The 19,313-nt window shown below is 34.2% G+C and overlaps 1 protein-coding gene across 7 annotated transcripts in view; it reads right to left on the bottom strand.

Moving 5' to 3' along the window:
* LOC118181914 (voltage-gated potassium channel subunit beta-2-like) overlaps positions 1-19,313 on the bottom strand; it is a 262,942-nt gene that overhangs the window by 36,449 nt on the left and 207,180 nt on the right. For all 7 annotated transcript variants that reach the window (XR_015041653.1, XM_085818411.1, XM_085818409.1 and 4 more), the window contains exons 8-10: positions 16,263-16,307; positions 14,608-14,651; positions 13,363-13,449 (exon numbers count right to left, since the gene is read on the bottom strand). Coding sequence is in view for 6 of the 7 variants with exons in the window: in XM_085818411.1 (XP_085674537.1) it covers positions 13,363-13,449; positions 14,608-14,651; positions 16,263-16,307 (176 nt within the window). In the remaining variant the exon portion in view is untranslated. The remainder of the gene's footprint in view (positions 1-13,362; positions 13,450-14,607; positions 14,652-16,262; positions 16,308-19,313) is intronic.

Raw genomic sequence — 19,313 nt, forward strand, 5'->3', positions numbered from 1 at the left:
TACCACAGGGCCAAAATCCTTCAGTGGACTGACTGGAAAAAATCCACTAGTAATGAAAAACTTCCACCGGGTTCGTTTTGAACTTGTTGAATTCAAGTCTAAAAAAATGTGCTCAGTGAGAATCAGTTTTACTTACTTGATATTTCTGCTGCCATAAAATAAGTTACAGTTTTAGAAAATTTAGCAGCTCATGATTCTGGTTCACTTTCACATTCAAGAAAACAGCAAATCGATTTCTTAGACATTATGTGAGCCTGAAAAAAACATATTGATGAAATTAGGCAGCTCATACATATTATTGTGAATTGTTACACGTTTCTCTAGTTCAAAATCGAAACCAGCAAATTTCACAGAGGGTCCAAAAACAGTTTTTGAAACCATCAGAACATCAAAATATCTAACTTAAAATTGACAGGAAGTTATGAATCCAGAAACAACCGAATTTGTTCTTTCTTTCCCAGTAATTCATTTTTTCTTCGCTCACACCCAAAATCTGATTCTTGCCATGATTGTGGATGAAAGTATACATATCAGAGAACCAGGGCTGCGTCAATTGTTGAAAGCTTTATCACTTTCCAAGGGGAAAACTATTGAAAATGTTTTATGCCAAAAGTCAACTTCGAAGCAACAGACTATGTCAACACAATTTGGTGTGGTATTTGCAATATCTCCCCTTCTCTGCTATTAAGGAGCATCACAGATGAGGACATCTGAGGTGCACTCTTTCGAATAACAAAATTAAAAATGATAAATATATTCAGCATTTGTTTACTAAAAATAAAATAGTGTAAAATCATCAGAAATTGCAAAATATTGCTATTTTTGCAAAATGTATTTTTTGAACATATAATAAATAATTTGAAACTACAGGTTCAAACTAATCTTCTTTTGTATTCCTGATACCTCAAAATTCACATTAGGAAAAACATCATTTCGGTAGTAATGAGTATAGCAGTTATAAAAAATTGGCAAAACACAGCAAAATTTCAAAACTCTGAGCGCGATACGTAAATGGAAGATATATTTTTTTATGAAAAATTATGACTTCATTTTGCATAGATGATAGGAAACTTTTCCAGGGTACTGTGATAAAAATATAAGAAAAAGTATTTTTTCAACTCATTCTAATGACACTTACTCTCTAACTCGCTCTAATTACCTTTTCTTCCGTCCCCCCCCCATTATTCAGTTTAACAAGTTGTGTGTGTATGCCACTTAAGAAAAGAATTCACACAAACTGCAATTAAATTGCATATGATTGAGAAGGGGGATACTAAATTTTTTTCAAATTCAACATACCCCAAAATCAAACACTCAAAATATTTTTAAATTCATTTAAAATATTATATTAAGCAACACTGTTCAATTTATTTCCTTTCAAAATAAAAGAAAATTTTATTTACTCAAAATTTATGAACAGAAAATACAACTAATTCTTAAAAAGTATTCAAGTTTGAAATGCATGAGCCTCTTATATGAAGTTTTTTTTTTTCTTTTTTTAAATATATTACGAATTTTTCAGAAATTTAAAACAAAAATCTAGCACAAAAACTAGTAGCTCATAAACATAAAAAAATTAGGTATATCGTGAATATATAAAATGTGCATTGACAACAGCCTATTTTATAAATTACAGCTAGAAAATAAACACAGGTCTGTTATGAAAAGTAAGGTTAGGTTATTTGACTATGGCAAAGCATGTTAGAGCTATCTGCCTATGGTAAAGGAAGCATTCACAGATATATTTAAGGGAAAGTGACTCATCTTCACATTACACATACGAAAAACCATAATAACTATCCATGCAGCTAGTCTGTTCGCATGGGATTGAACTTAGAGCACAGTACCAGTATTCAGCAGACTTATTCACTTTGGCCCGGGTTAAGCATTAAAAGTTGATTCACCAAGATACAGTTAAAAGTCTTTAATCCGGACTTGTCAAGACTTCGGCAATTCCGGATTATCAGTTTTTCCGGATTATAGATCAGATCATCAATTTAAATTTGATAAGATGGCATGCAGAAATTATAAAATAAAAAATATGAAACCGTAATTTATGAAATAAAGAGCAATTATGATCTAAAGGGTATAAAAATTTACAAAAAAAGCTTAATATTTATTTTTTTACTTTATTAAACATTTCTTTCAACTCGTGCATACGTAAAACATACATTACACATAGTCGAAATTAGAAAATTGCAACCAGAAAACTATTTGATGTGTATTCGTGATATTTATAATGACAAGGAATTTGATTTAAATCATATCAAAGATGGAGTACATCGAGATGAAATACTACATTTAGTAAGGAATTATAAGACAAATAAAATAAAAACATCTGCCCTGAAGATGAGGACAGTGCTGACAGATCAACTTCCAGTTCATTGTGTGCCGCGACGTCCCCCCCCCCACCGGCAGAGCAGCGTGAAATTGATAAACAGATTTCGGAATGGTTAGAGAAACAAAGGATTTGCTTTATCCATTTTTTGCAGCAATTCCACTTTTTGTTTGATGGACATCGAAACATGCTTTCACTTTGTAGATCCTTGGAAATTCTTTTTGAAATAACAAGTTCAAGCTTACGTTTTATAGAATTGCTCTAACAGTCTGCAAAAAATAATAAGCTGGATACAATTAGAAGATTAAGGAAAAATGCAATCTGCAACATTAACTGAAATAGGTAATTAGATAATTTTAGCTTAGCTTATACCGTCCGTTATACATTAAACGTGCATGCATAAACGTATTACGCGCATACATAAAGGTATTATGCACATGCGAAAACGTATTGCGCAGAAAGTTTGTAGCTTTGAGGTCCAGATTATAGATCATTCCGGATTATGGACATCTGGATAAAAGACTTTTGACTGTATAAGTATACAGAAAGGAGTAGATTTCACATAGTCTTACCACAGATATGTAAATAAGATAAAATTTACTCGTGCAAAGTTGAAAGCAGTTCAAACTTTTCAAATGCAATTCCCTAGCCACTTTTTGCAGCTAGTATTGTGGTAAGCTGAGGATTTGTGAGTATCTGTTTAACCCTTTGCGGCAAAGTGTGTCTGTCCGCTCCGGACACACCTAAAAATTTCCTTCTGTACGCACAGAAAAATTGAAAGAAAAAGGATTTATAAGGTTACTATAGGTTACTCTGAACCTTCTTTATTTATAGTAGAAGGCAGCTCAACTCAAACCAGTCCCAATATTTTACCCATGTTTTTAAGACCCTCATTTTTCAAAGAAATCTTTCAGATTTTTTTTTAGGGTATAAAAGGAATTGTTTGAAAAAAATTTCTATGTTTTTTTTTGCCTGTATGCTGATCTCCTAATTCTATATTAGTTTTAAATTTTTACCTTGAAATCTTGCCTAAAATCAAACGGCGAACCCTAGGTGTGCCCAGATCGGGCTCACTGATAATCTAGGACAATTGAGAGTCTATATTCTTTGTTTTTTCGCATCTCATAGGTCAGTTCCTTGACAACAATGCTCGTTTCCGTACTCTTTTCGAAGCTCAATTCAATCAGTGGGCCACTTTGGGCATACCCACAGAATTAAAACGATAAGTGCTATGTTCACAAAATTATACTTGTGTACTCCTCTAGGCCTAATTAGACTGCCTACCTTTTTTTGCATAGTTTTTGCGAGTGGACGTGTGAAAGATGAGCTCCTGCAACATCTCAAGTATTTAATGGAAGTTTTGATTCCATGGTAATAATTGTAGTATCATCCGAAGTGTTTGTCAAGTGCTATTATTTCGTGCAATCATTGGTTCAATATCTTATTTATAGCCGGAGATATTGGACTTTTAATTTGATTTGCACTGTGTGTGTGTCTCCAACTTTATCCAAATGCTGAAGGATGTATTTTTAGTGAAGTGCTGTGATCATCATCACATTTGTTAAAGGATTTTGCAAATTCCAGCAGGCATCCGCCTTCATTCAAAATACCATCAGATAGCGGGTGTTTTTTGGCCTCTTCCAATGCAAGTTTTATGTAAGTGTGTTTTGTGATAGTGTAGTAATAGTGTTTTTTGTAAAAGCTACTTTTGCGCCATTTTCCTGGATTGATTCTTCAATAACTTCGGTATGTTCAAGAATATCGGCTTCATTCTCACCTGCAAAGGTAGGCCTTTGAATTTCCTTTAGTTTGATGTACTATACTTGATAGTAGAGTCAATAGCCTCAGAGTTATTTTTTCATTCATTCCTTCTTCTTAAACTTCATGTTTCCCCCTGCCTAATTCCGTAGCGTCGGTCCTGCCTCCCCTCCCCACTTAAGTAGCGGAGCAGGGGTTGTCCGTGACCTCCGGGAATCAAGAATTCTCCAGTTGGCTGTGGCTCCCCTCTTTTACAGACCTTGAACTTCTTCCTGATTCAAGCATGCGCTAGCGTTACAGCATTAACCTGCAAGTCTTCTAAGTAACTAAGTACCACGCAGAATTGTTTTTATAGTTTGGCAGTTAGACTTTCTGCAAACAGTGTTAATCTTTCTATTTCTATTACAGTAGCATATTAGCTATATAAATATATATATCTGCATTTTTTTATATATATATGCATGCTGTATGTGTAGGTTTTAAACCCTTATGTGAAATAATGTAATTGCCATCAATATTTTTTATTCATTCTCTACGTATTACTTCCACATAACTGGTACTATGATGACAGTATTTTTATATATTATTGAACATAACTAAGTTTTTTATGCATATATGCTATTGTATTTTTCGCTGTGAGAAAAATTTTGATGTCCCATCTTACAACATGGAAGATATTTTCTAAGTTAGTGATTAAAAACTAACTTTAGCAAAATTACCCTAAGCCCTCTATTTTTTTTTTATTTTTTTGCTTTTTTTTTTTAAATTTAAATTAAAAAAAAATGTCTTTCTAAAAAAGTTCTTAATTTTTTAAAAAATGTTTTTTAATATTTGACTTTTTTATATTCTTCATATTTATTTTATTTTCATTATTTTTTATTATATATATTACAAATCTTTAAAAAAAAAAGTCTCCAAACACTATGCTATACGCAAGCACCTTAATTGATCCTCTTCATCTTCTATTCTATTAAACTTCAGCATCCCGTCACTAATTGTTTCTGCACTTTAAGCATTTAAATTTGTTTTCATTAGATTTATTTTCACTTAATTTCTTATTTCTCTCTATCAGTTTCGGCGCCCACTAACCACATTTTTCAGACTTCCTATTAGTTTTTTCTGTCCGTAGACAGCAAACATATTATTAACACTAATTCAAGCCTCTGATCCCCCCCTTTTAGTCACTTTTAACAGCCTTTAATACAATTTATTTTTCTGATAGCTTGCCTTTATATTAACCTAGAGTTTCTTAATAAACTCCATCCAATTTTATTTAATTTTCCATTTTTTCTATCACTCATCCCATCTCCTTCAAACACCTCGTATTTTGCACCACCTTATAATTCATTTTTATTTCTCTCATATCTCCTCTTCTTATTAACCTAGAGCAATCTAGAAACCTCCATCTATCGCCTTATAATATCTTTCATCTGACCCCACACTCGACTCCAAATAACCTCCGTCAGCTAACCCCTTTTAAATTTTTTTCCTGCTAGTCTCTTTTTTTCAAACTATAAGCCTTCCAACAAACTCCCTTTCCCTTCTTTCAATTTAAACTTTCCTCTGACATCACACTCAACTCTCTCTGACTCCCCTTCTTTTCAATCTCATATTTACCGTGGTTTAAATTATCCTGTTCTTCTCTTTTAATTGATGTAGAGCCTCCAAACAAACTTTCTTTTAGTAACACCTTCCCACTGAATTAATTTAATTTTCTCTGCCCCCCCTTAATCTTGGCCCCTTTTAGCTAATCTGTTTTAAGACTTTGGAATAATTCTCGCAGCTCAGAAATCTAAGCTCTGCAGTTATTTAACTCTATTATTATAATTTTCAACCATTTTCATCTTACACACTTGTGCGTACTGACTCACCTACTGAACAGCTAGTTTTATCTGATGAAAAATGAAAGATACATGCACTGCAAAATCTGAAATTTGCCTAGACTTGGCAACACTTATTTCGTCAAATTCAACCACCCATGAGGAGAAAGTGCATTTAATCTTTAAAGAGTGCAGAAATATTGTAACATCAAAAAAGAGGAATAAGTTTCTTCTACCAACGGAAGATCATGAGCATATAGTTAAGGCTCTTGCTGCTCTTCAGACTCTTGCTTTGCAAGGCCCTGAATATAGAACACCGCCACCATCAGTTGAAGCAGCTGTAAATACAGATTTTTTACTTTATCCGATGTCTGGAACAGCTAACACAAACAATCTGCCACCAAAGCACATGCCCAAATCCTTTGCAGACGTATTACGGCGACCAAAGAAACCAAGTTTAGTCATTCAGCCTCGTGGTGAAGTCTCTGCAGAAGAGCTAAGAAACCAACTTAATTCAAAGGTTCCAATAGCGCAGCTAGGTGTGGCAGTGGATAAAATTACATCCACTAGAAGGGGCGGAATAGAAGTACACTGCAAAACAGCGGAAGATGTTCTCAGACTTGAAGAGCGATTTCAGCAAGCCAAAGTTTCAGCTGACATCAAGAAACCAGCAAGGCGGAAACCACGCTGCATCATCCATGATGTCGCGGAATGCATTAAGCCAGAAGAAATCATTGATGAACTCTGTGCAATTACAAGAATGCCGAGAAGCTCCTATAAACCTCCTTTTCCGCCTCAAGGAAAGGTGGAATGCCCGAGTCAAGTGGGTCATTGAATGTGACTGCATCAGCTTCGCAGCAGCACTTAGAGTACAAAAAGTATACACGGGATGGACAGCGCATGGTATTAAAGAATACCTCGGTATCGTGCGGTGTTTCAGATGCCAGCTATACGGCCACACCCAAGAAGTCTGTCAGAGTAAAAGAAATTACTGTGGGTACTGTGGGGGAAATCATGCAACAAGAGAGTGCATAGCCAATAGTGCAGAATGTATCAACTGTGGAGAGGCCAATCACAAATACGGCACCCATCACAACTACAGGCACCCAGCATACCATCCAAACTGCCCTGAATTCCAGCGAGCATTCGTTACGTTCGCAGTATTACAGAGTACTAAGGCAGTAACAGGGAAACGTACAGTTGTCACAGAGCTCAATTCCTTGGCAATCCAGAAGACTGACACGTACTCAGGCAACAGAGCATCAGATAAGAATCTTGAACGTATATCTCAGGAACCCACATCTTCCATAACTCACGAAAGCAATTTCCCTTTTATGCCAATAAATACAAACATCTTCGAGCATGATGAGATTAAGATACTCCAGATAAATTTACAAAGAGCCAGAGCCGCATCGGCCCAGCTGGTGCAACAAGCGATGGAAGCGGAAGTAGACTTTATTCTTGCTCAGGAGCCGTATCTGCAAGCAAACAATGTAGCTGGCCTCCCTCTAATGTGGACCATCATCTAATCACATGATGGAGAAGGCCCAAGGGTAGCTACTATTTGCTGTAATCAAAAATGGGCACCCACTATCATCAAAGCTACCAGAGATGCAGTAACAATGGCGATTGAGGCAAAAAATCTTAGAATACTAGTTACTAACATCTACATCCCTCCCATGGCAGACATTTCTGAATCACTAGATCTACAACAAAGAATTCTGGCTGATTACCCCAACGAACAGCACCTTCTTGCGGGGGACTTTAATGCGCATTCTGAAACCTGGGGATATCCACATACGGATCTGAGAGAACGTGCAGTAGAAGACTTTGTGGCAAGTAATGATCTATCCATTCATAATGAGCTTGAATGCCTGCCTACGTTTGAAACCGTTAATGGCAAAGGGTGGCCAGATTTAATGCTCTCATCTGCAGCCCTGACCCCAAAGATAAAAAATTGGACAGTTGAGGATTCCATTACAAACTCAGATCATAGGTACATTACCTACAGCATAAACCAACAGCATGAAAGGCTAGTAATGAAGCGCTATAAGCTTACCAGAAGTAAAACTACTCAATTTTTTAGGAAAGCACGTCAAATCCTAAATAGATTATTAATGGAGCTGCCAAACACCCTAACGGTCAAAGACGCGGAAGAATTGACCAATAATTTGATCAGTGACCTCCAAATTATCTGTGACAGCACCTTTGCGCTGAAAACCCCCAAAATGCTATACGCTGTAAACTGGTGGACCAGGGACCTTAGAACACAGCGTAGCCATACCAGAGCTATGCGCAGACGCATGAAAGCAGAAAGAGATCAGGAAGCTAGGCAATTACTATCCATAGAATATAATAAAGCGCAGGCAAAGTATAAAAAGGCCATATTACAGGCCAAACTTGAAAGCTGGAAAAAATTTTGCACTGATCATAGAGACACCTATGGGATTCTGCACCAAATAGCCAGCGAAAAAGTTTTTAAACCGACTCTACATCACACCTTTTATGGTCATGCCTATGGAGAGTCAGGTATTATGGAAGCAACCATAAGAAGAATCCTAGATGCGGTTTTTCCCTCAGATGAGGATGACACATCAGACTTGCAATTGCATTCGGCGTTCTCACTTATATCAGGCACTCCAAATGATGTACCTTATACTGATACAGAAGTAAATGCAATTATGCGAAATCTGCCAAAGAAGAAAGCTCCAGGTCCCGATTCTTTAGATTACGATATCATTAGAGCGGTGCACAGAGCGAATCCGAAATTTCTTGTCACCTACTTCAATAAGCTCCTCTCTCTGCAATATTTTCCTAAGTCCTTTAAGATCGGGCAAGTAGTCCTATTTCAGAAATCCGGAAAAGACAAAGAAGATCCTTCTTCCTTTCGCCCCATCCGTCTTCTTTCGGCTTTAGGCAAAATTTATGAAAAGCTGACAATACTCAGGATCAAGCATCATTTAACTTTGTCTGGCCACATCTCAGAGGTGCAGTTTGGCTTCAGGGAGAACCGTTCCACTCTTAACGCTCTTGACATTGTTAAAGATGAAGTTCAAAAGACCAAAGAAGATAACCAGCATGCGGCCGTCCTCAGCCTTGACTTACAGAGTGCGTTTGACTCCCTGTGGTGGCCTGCCATCATTGAAGCTTTACATGCGGCCAGCGTGCCTAATAATCTACTACAAGTAATTAAAAGCTATCTCAGCGACCGCACTTTTACCGTGGTCTATAATGGCGGCATAGTGAAGAAAAAGCAAATACGAGGCTGTCCACAGGGGTCATGCACTGGACCAGATCTCTGGAATGTCACTTTTAACTCCATACTGAATGCGCGTTGGCCGTCACATATAAAGACAGTAGCCTTTGCAAATGATGCCACTTTCATCGTTCGAGGCCATAGCAGGGACGAATTGGAGAAAAACTGCAACGAGGTTATCTCACTCTTTGAAAACCTCTGCACTGAAAAACACTTTAAAATAACACAGGAAAAATCTAAATACATTATATTTCACAAGCCTAAACAAACCATCATAAGGAACCCGTGCACCAAGCTAAGAGGAGTGACGGTCAAGAGGGTCAAGAAGATAAAACTCCTTGGCCTCATCTTGGATGAAAACCTCACTTGGATTCCTCACTTGCAAGCCCAAAGGGTCAAAGCCACAAGAATAGTAACTAGAATTAAAAATATGCAGGGCAAAGATTGGGGATTACGACCCCATTTCTTCAAGACTATTTACAAGACAGTAGTAAAAAAATAGTTTTGTATGGGGCAGCTATTTGGGCCCTACCCATGACTGCGAGGAAATTGAATTTACTTAATAGCATTCAACGACCTTTCGTCCTTGCTATCACGAAAACATACAGGACAACGGCCACAGCAGTGGCAGCGGTTCTAGCTGGACTTACTCCTCTGCCAATAGCCGCATTACAAGAGGCAACTGTCTCTACTGTCATGCTTCTTAGGAAGTCAGCCTCATTTAGGGGAACTACATTTGTACCATCAGACTTTGAGAACAAAAATTCTCAGCTCAAAATTCATCCCGCTAGTTATGGGTTGGGCATTTGTGCCCATATCTCTATGCCTCAGGATTTACGGGTAAGAGACACAGGCGGTGCAAATACCATCAGCATATTCACTGATGGCTCAAAAATCAACGAAGAGGCAGGCTGCGCTTTTATTTCTCATTATCATGATAAAGTCTTAGAAACTTGGAAAGGATACATTGGACTTAATAGATCGGTATTCCAAGCTGAAGCAGTAGCATTGCGCCAGGCTATAACAGCAGCTATGAAGTTTGTTGACCGAGAAGTTTGCATTTTCTCAGATAGTCAGTCGGCAATCTTTGCTCTTCATGATCCATTCCATCCATCACCGATCATAGCAGATATATAATGCCTGCTCAAAGAAAATGCGCATGACTGCAACATCCAGATTTTATGGATTAAAGCACACGCGGGCCACAGAGGCAACGAGGATGCAGACACTCTTGCAAAGGAAGCTTCAAAGAATATCAGTGCGCAAGATGTCCAGATCCCGCTTCCCAAATCTTATCTGAAGCGAGTCTGTCGCATTAAATCGCAGCAACAATGGCAAGAGGAATGGGACTCTATATCGCAAGGCCGTAGAACCCATGACTTTGTCCATAGAGTTTCTCACGATCGACTCATCTCAGCCCCTTTTCTTTCCCGTTTCATTACAGGCCACGGACCATTTCCCCAATATTTCTATCAAAGGGGAATATCAACAACTGATCATTATGTCTGTAATGAAGTAGGTACATCTGATCATTATGTTACATCTTGCCCTCTGACGGAAGAATGGCACATGAGGCTTCCTGATACTGACATTGCTTATAAACGCTTCTTCATTGAGCAGCCGGTCTATCTCAAGCTCAAAAGCATTATGAAAAAACTTGAAGCACTAGGACTAGAATGATGCAGCCCACAATAACAGACTTAAATTTCGCAGAGATTCAAAGCATCAATGCAAACTGGTTTCCAGTGGCCTCTGCAAGAAGCCCATCTTGAGTCAGCACGCAGAGTAAGGGCTGTGAACACGAAAAACAAATGTAAATATGATTTAATATTATCCAAATGTAAATATTTCAAGTATGTATATTTGTAATGAGCATATTAATGCATGGGTGCAATATTGTAAGCATGTGCCTTTCATAAATAGAATATTGTGCAGCGTATTGTGAATAATGTATCATACAGCAACACTGTGTATAGTACCTTGGTAAAATGCATAAGTGCTCGTAGCATGCAGAGCTATGCTTTGAACCGCAGGAAGCATAATAATTATAACTGTAGTACTACAACTTAATGTATTCAAGAGCACAAGAATGTAAATATTATAGTAGTAATTATTATAGTAGTTATATGTATGTAAATATTTTTGCATTCTGTAAATTTTAGTGTATTGAGTGATTTATATATAGCAATGTGTTAATGTGCATATTATGAAATGTATAGTGCATGGTAAATATGGTATTTAATGTATCTAGCACATGTAATTTTTTACCTGCAATTAACTCAATCTGTAATTTTTTCCCTCAATGTGTATTTCTAACAGTGTTTTTTTATAAGCTTTTTGTATTAAGAATTATGTTGTATATAACAAAGAGTTACTACCACTGCCTATATTATTTAATCAAGAGTAATGTTCAATGTAATATGTAGCCACTACACACAGTGCATTAAGTATGGAAATGAGTTTTGTAAGGTGTCCTAAATATAGTGCAGTGTTCAATGTAATATGTATTATAAAACTTTTAGTGTATTGAGTGTTTTATATATAGCAGTGTGTTAAGGTGCAATGTAACCAGTAGAATGTTTAATTACAAAGTTATTTTTGGTATGTTTTAAGAATACAGCAAAATTTATGCCACAGTTAACTTTTAACATGCTATTTAATCAAAAGTAATATGGGCTGTACTGTGTTCTTAAATCTGTATTTTGTATATTATAAGTACAGCACAAAGTAAACAAAGAGGATTTCTGTGTGCAAAATGTGTAAATTGTTTGTAATGTGCAATCTTGCTCTTTATTTAAGAGCTCTTATTTTATTTATATGTTGTATCAAGTTATTTATTTAAGTCTGTCTTATATAATGAAGTTATGTACTATATAATCCAGTTATGTCAGTTTTAAACAATTACATTGTTCAGAATCTATGTTGAATTGTCAAGAATAATGTTCAGCGTAATATGTTGCAAAGAATATATAGTGTATTAAGTGTAGCATTGAGTTGTAAATGTGCCTTAAGTACAGTGCAATGATCAACGCAATGCATATTATGAAATGTATATTGTAGCAAGTATATGTAGCAATATGTTAGCATGCGATGTAGCCAGGAAATGTTTAATTTCGCACGCAGAAAAATCTATACTTTGCCCTTGTTTTGTTTTCGGAGTGTAGCTTCAGATAGTTGCGGGATCCGGACGATACCTGACTAGTCTATGTAAGTCGTCCGGGTGTCCGGACCTGCTCTCACCTGTGTCACCTGCCTACCTTTTTTTTTTTTAAATTTTTAAATCAAAACTCCGACTTTAAGAGGTAGCATGCTGGAAAGGGTTAAAAGATTGCATGATATTGCTCATTTCTGCTTGAACAATTTGTGAATTTAGAAACTGGTGTATTGCAATAAATATGATCTGCTGTGATTATTGGTTAATTTTAACAGTGTTTAATATAATTCTATAAGTCTCAAATAACACAATAAATCTCACACAAAGTACCTCTAGGTACAGTGGAAGTATTCATAAGAAGTAAAGAAAAGACATAAAATAAAAATTAAGTCTCTGCATTTCAGAATATTTAATGCAACGATATTTCTAGAAATTATTTAAAAATGTGAATGTAATATTGCATATCTTAAAAACTTTGTGACGATTCATTAGTGTACAGGTCAGACCAGTGCAGGATTTATATATAAGCTACACAAGCTATAGCTTAGCCCCCCCAAATTAAAATATAGTATAAACATAGTATTAAAATTTAGTATAACAGACTTATAAAGGGCAGCATATTTCAAATAGCTTAGGGCCTTATCAAGTTTAAATGCAGCTCTGGGTTGGACTATTGTAAAATAATCATATTAACTGCATTCACTATGCAGCTACAATCATCTACCTTATTGCTATTGGTTTATTATTAAATTATAAATCTTTATAAATTTAATTAAAAATTTAGTTCATTTTACATCATGAATGGAACATAAATGCATATAATATGCAAAAGACATGTTAATCGACAGTTTACATCATTAGAAAGGTTTCTATTTAACAGAAGATGCAAATAAGAGTTTTTGAAGTAATAAATACAAGTATATTTGCACCTGTGCAGTATGTTCTAATTTTGCATAATTCAAGAATCATCTATACAGACTTTTGAAAATTTTTTTAAATATATTTTAAAGTTTCCAAATTAGGTTAAATTTCATACCTTCCATTGGACACATGGGATCAGCTTTATTTACAAAAATTATGTCAACATAACTCAGTTGTAGCCTTTCTAATGAACTCTGTAAACCTGGAACACAAAAATTTGGTGACAAAAAATATCAATGAGAATTTTCCTGAGAACCTGATTAGTCTGGTTTAAATCTCGTACCATAATCATAATACATATATTACATATGGCGTTTTATATATGTGACTTTTAATAGTTAGGAATACCATAAATTTTAATTAAGCAACAATGTAATGCATTATACAGTTTATCAGTTCAACTTTGTATGCTTTTATTTATAAGAAATAAATATTTTCATATTAAAACAAAAAGTTAATAAGGAATAATATTATGGATTAATGCAGTACATGGTTACTAAATTTTTATCATGCAATTTCATTTATTCTATATACCTGGATTTATATTAAATTAGATTCATTATATACTTAATCAGAAAATTTTTTACATTTTTGTTGAATCAATTAAGCTTAAATAAGCCATGTAAAGTTGAAATATTCTATATTATTTTTACTTGCATTCTATAACATAAGAGATAATATTAAGAAACAAAGAAATTTACAATTTATCAGTTACCTTTTAATAGTATTTAAAAAAAGTTTGAAATAAAATTTTAACTAATTTAAGCTACTGCAATATTCAGATTCTTACACATATTTATCTTTCTAAATAGAATTATTTTAGAGAAAGGGAACTTTATAAAATTAAATGAAAGAAATACATTATTACATAATAAATATTTGATATAACTAAAAAAAGGATGCAAAGAAGTATAAAGTATACAAACAGTAAATATGCATATAATATAACATTTCAAAACATTAGCAAAATGTGCAAAACTATAGTATAGGAACATCTGGGATTTAGTTTTAAAATGATAGAATTAAAGTAATTTGAACTAAACACCAAAAAATGTGCACCATGCATAAATTCTACAAAATGCAAGCACAGACCCAAACTATCAATTTCAAAGAAAAGCAATAAATGCACCAGCAATACAAATAAAATGAAAAATTAGCAATTCCTATGTAAAGAGTAAGAACAGCCTCTAATATTTCATAACACAATACGTGCTAGGAATTTCAAAATGATTGACATCCACATCCACATCCCAAACAAAACAAAACAAAACAAAACAAAAAAAAACTACTACAACAATAACAACAAAAGAAAATAACAACCGCAAAATAGAGTCGAAAATTAGCATTTACCCAAACTTGCCTTCGATAATGAGTTTCCGTGAAAGTCCCCGCTCTGATTCCCCTCTGATCCATATAGCACAAAGCAAAATACATGAATTTTACACAGAAAAAATATAAACTGCAAAGCATACTAATATCTATATCAAATGAGATAAATTTTACCTGAATTAAAATTTCTTAAACATTAAAAAATATTCCAGCATTTAAAGTGTTTTGGTTACACAAGCACAGGAGAGGATTTAGAACATTTTATTGAACAACATGATGGAATATTTTTAATCATTTCATTATTCTACTGTATACATAAACAGATAGTTAAATAACCATTTGTTTGTTAATTACAAACAGATGGACAGAGTTGAAAATTAATATATTTATCAATATCTAATTTTTTTAAGTCATATTTAATGGTTTTTCAGGATGCATCTAACAAGTAATGATTACAGAAAGATATTTTTAAAAATGAATTAACTGCTTACTGTCCACACTGATTATTGTTAGCTATCTCTGAAAGCAAAATAAGCATTGCTAAATATCAACTTCATAATATTTTGATTAAAAACTGTCTTTAAAATCTTTATCTTTTTTTCTTCCCCCAAAAGAGCTTAAATTTATAAAAAAACAAGCTCATGGAATTCCGAGCCAATTCTTCCTTTATCTTTTGCTTTTTATAACTAAATAAAGTTTCATGCTAATACTTTAATATCACTGAACATTTCTCTACAAATCTGCCACTCTTTCAAAACATTTAGCATTATATTTTGGCATTTCAGAACATGACACACTTAACATGTAAGTAAGAAAAATAATTCCACAGAGAAGCAAAAATAAAAGAATTAACTCCTATAGTGTATAAGCACTTTGGATTTCACATATAAACAGTTATACACACATGCACTGATATGCAAAACTGATACAAAATATAAAAGTACTAATCGAAAATTCAGCATTTTTAAACAGATGTTTATGATAAACTTTCACTTTAATTTTATTCTCATGATGCAGAAACTTGAACATAAAAAAGGGGGGCAATAAATAATAAACTTTTAAGTATTGGAATTAATATTAAACTATAAGATAAAATATCATTTTTTAAAAAAATTATGGTTTTACTCTAAGGATTATACTAATAGCAAAAGGAACTGTCATTCATTTATACTATAGTAGGCCTTCGGTATAAGGGCAGAAATTAAAGAACACATATATCAGAGCTATAACTACCACTAAGGTGACTAGGGCAATGCCCTGGGGCTCCAAGTTTAGGAAGCCCATGAATGAACTTTTAGTTTAGGAAGCCTATTAATTTAAACTTGCCATTTTATTAGTTTTGCTTTTAAATGATTTTAGTCTTTTGAAATGTAAACTCACACAGAAAAACAGATTGCATAATAGTGCTCTGTAATCATACTGAGTGAGAAGAAAGAATATTTAGAATCAATATTTCTATACCATATGCAGTATCTTTTCATTCCTGAGGTATGCTTTTTTCACTTATAAGTATCTTTAAAATTGAGGTGCATCTTAAACTAAAATAAGCATACTTTAAGAAATGACGAGTTATGTAAGATATATTACTTGCAAACAAAAATGAATATAATTTGCACAAGTTTTTTTTAATAATTTCTTATTTTTCTAAAAAACAAAAAATTAAAAAAATTCAAACATGAAATTTACCTTGTACCCCAGAATAATTTGGTTGCAACATTGTATGTAGACCTCCTATATAAAAGATAAAAAAATTATGTATTGTGTCTGAAGGCAAGATTAGAATAAAAATTTATATTTAGTAAAAAGCATTAGAAATGAATATTAAAGAGCTTAAATTAGCTATATTTTACATTAACCAATACCACTAAGAAAATCTGGTACTTATATATTTACCATCAAACCATAAAATTTAGTAGATATCTCGCCAAAGTCGTACCAAACATTAATGCAGATTCCTGAAAGATGTGATGCCTCTTTATTTAATAAATAATCAGTATTCGACCCCTTTCATTTTTTTCACCTTGTAATAAGGCATTTTTCGATTTTTACTATTTTGTAAGGCCTTCCAATTTTACTGGAACCTCTGTTTAGGACATTACAAGTAGAAACTTTCCCTAAGCTATACGTGTTTTGTTAGCCAAATTTTCCAAGCTATACATGTTTTATTAGCCAAATTCAACTGACCATACCATGTACATTAATACACACTCTTTTTGATGATAATAAATCATGATGACTCTTTCCATAACTTTGAAAATAATTCACTGATTTCTGTTCTGCAGAAGGCAGGTCCCAAATTTCAATCATATTTTTTCAAAATGCAAGGAATAAATACAACAAAAACAGTTAATTTATATCCTTGTTTATAAAAACAAAAGGTGGTTTATTGAGAATCAATGAGGCTTGCATGAAATGAAAGCGCAGTTAATATGAGTGTATTGTTACATCACACTTACCCATAGTTGCCGCTAAATCATACTGCTTGGTAACAGTTTTTCTGATCGATGGGATAATGCATATCTACTGAAAATTGAACTTATTTTAAATCACACGCCCTACCTCATAACATCATATCATAACACATGGTCAACCTGTGCATTCTAAAGCAAGACAGTTGGATCCTCGAAAGCTTGCAGCAGTTAAGCAAGAGTTTCAATTCATGTTGGACAAAAACATAAGACCCTTGAACTCTCTCTTCATGTGGTGCTAAAAAAAGATAGTACTCTTCACCCATATGGTAATTATAGACAGCTAAACGATAGAACAGTTCCTGATAGATATCCTATTCCAAGGATAGAGGACTTCCATCACATTTTAAAAGGTATGAATATTTATTCCAAAATAGATTTATTTAAAGCCTACTATCAAGTGTCCATTGCCGAAGAAGACAGATGTAAAACTGCTATTATTACTCCCTTTGCATTATATGAATTTAATGTTATGAATTTTGGTTTGAAGAATGCACCAGCAATGTTTCAAAGATTTATAAATATAGTTCTTTCTGGTTTAAATTTCATTTTTCCATACTTACACGACATTCTGATAGCATCTGCTAATGAAGAACAACACAAAATCCATTTGAAGCTGAAATCTTATCATTCCCGAATCCTGAACTACCTCTGTCATTATATACAGACGCTTCAGACTTGGTGATTGGAGGGATACTTCAAGAATTTGAAGATAACGGATGGAAACCTGTTGCATTTTATTCCAAAAAACTAAATGGAGCACTAAAGCATTACAGTACTTACGATAGAAAGTTACTAGGAATTTACCTCTCCATCAGACACTTCAAATTTTTACTGGAAGGAAGAACATTTACAATATTCCAAACCATAGACCTTTACGTTTAAACAAAAGCCAGAAAAAGCATCACCCTGTTAACTTAGACATTTACAATACATCTCTCAATTTTCAACTGATATACAGCACACAGAAGGTCGAGACAACATCATTACAGATACTTTATCTAGAATTGAAGAAATTTCTTTGAACGACTATGACAAAATTGCAGATGAACAAACCATGGATAAAGAATTGCAAAATTTGAAGACATCAGCAATTTCCCTGAACTTCAAGCAGTATCCGCTACCTTCTGGGAAGTCTTTATGGTGTGAAGCTTCAACGAATAATATCAGACCGTATATTCCTGACAGTTATCGCAAGAAAATATTTTAAGGTGTGAAACTTCAACAAATAATATCCGACCATATATTCCTGAAAGTTATTATGGTGTGAAACTTCAACGAATAATATCAGACCACATATTCTTGACAGTTATCGCAAGAAAATATTTTATCAAATGCATAACATATCCCCTCCTGGTATTAAGTCATCTGTAAAGCTCTTATCGTCTAAATTTATTCGGCCAAGTATTCGTAAAGCTGTACTGCTTTGGACTCGATCTTGCATGGCTTGCCAAAGAAGTAAAATTAATCAACACACAAAATCAAGTTTCTGTGAGTTTCAAGTGCCTTCAGAAAGATTTTGTGACATGCATATTGACCTCATTGGACCTCTACCACCATCAAATGGGAATATTTACTGTCTCACTTGCGTTGACCGGTACTCTAACTGAATGGAAACGATTCCACTTAACAACATTTCAGCAGACACAGTTGCTAAAGCATATTTTATTCTAAATGGATTTAAAGATTTGGGATGCCATGTCGCCGAGTCACAGATCGTGGACCACAGTTTAGTTCAGAGTTGTTCAACAACCTATCAAAATTTTGTGGAATAAAATTGCAACATACAATGGCTTACCACCCTCAAGCAAATGGGAAGGTAGAGTGCCACCATAGATCTCTCAAGACCGCACTTATGGAACAAAATAGCCTGGCCTGGACTGAAACACTTCCAACTGTTCTTCTTGGCTTACGCACAGCTATCCAAGAAGACTCTGCATATACCATTGCTCAAAAGGTTTATGGACAAAATATACGATTACCTGAAGAATTTTTCCATGATAGCACAACTCCTACACCACCTGATATTTCTGTCAAGCAGCTAAAAAAACTATGAAACAAATTGGACCAAGAACAGTATCCGATAAATATGTCCAAAAAATATTCATCCCTAACAACTTGAAAACAACATCCCATGTGTTTATTTGCAAAGAGAGAGTTAAAAAGCAATTAGAACCCCCTTACGATGGTCCTTTTCAGGCGGTTGATAGAAAAGAAAAATATTTTACAGTAAAAATTAATCACAAAGATGTTACATTGTCTATTGTTA

Source organism: Stegodyphus dumicola, chromosome 6 (assembly GCF_044657685.1).
Source record: "Stegodyphus dumicola isolate Sdum_Otavi_A_Nest chromosome 6, ASM4465768v1".
Lineage (NCBI taxonomy): Eukaryota > Metazoa > Arthropoda > Arachnida > Araneae > Eresidae > Stegodyphus > Stegodyphus dumicola.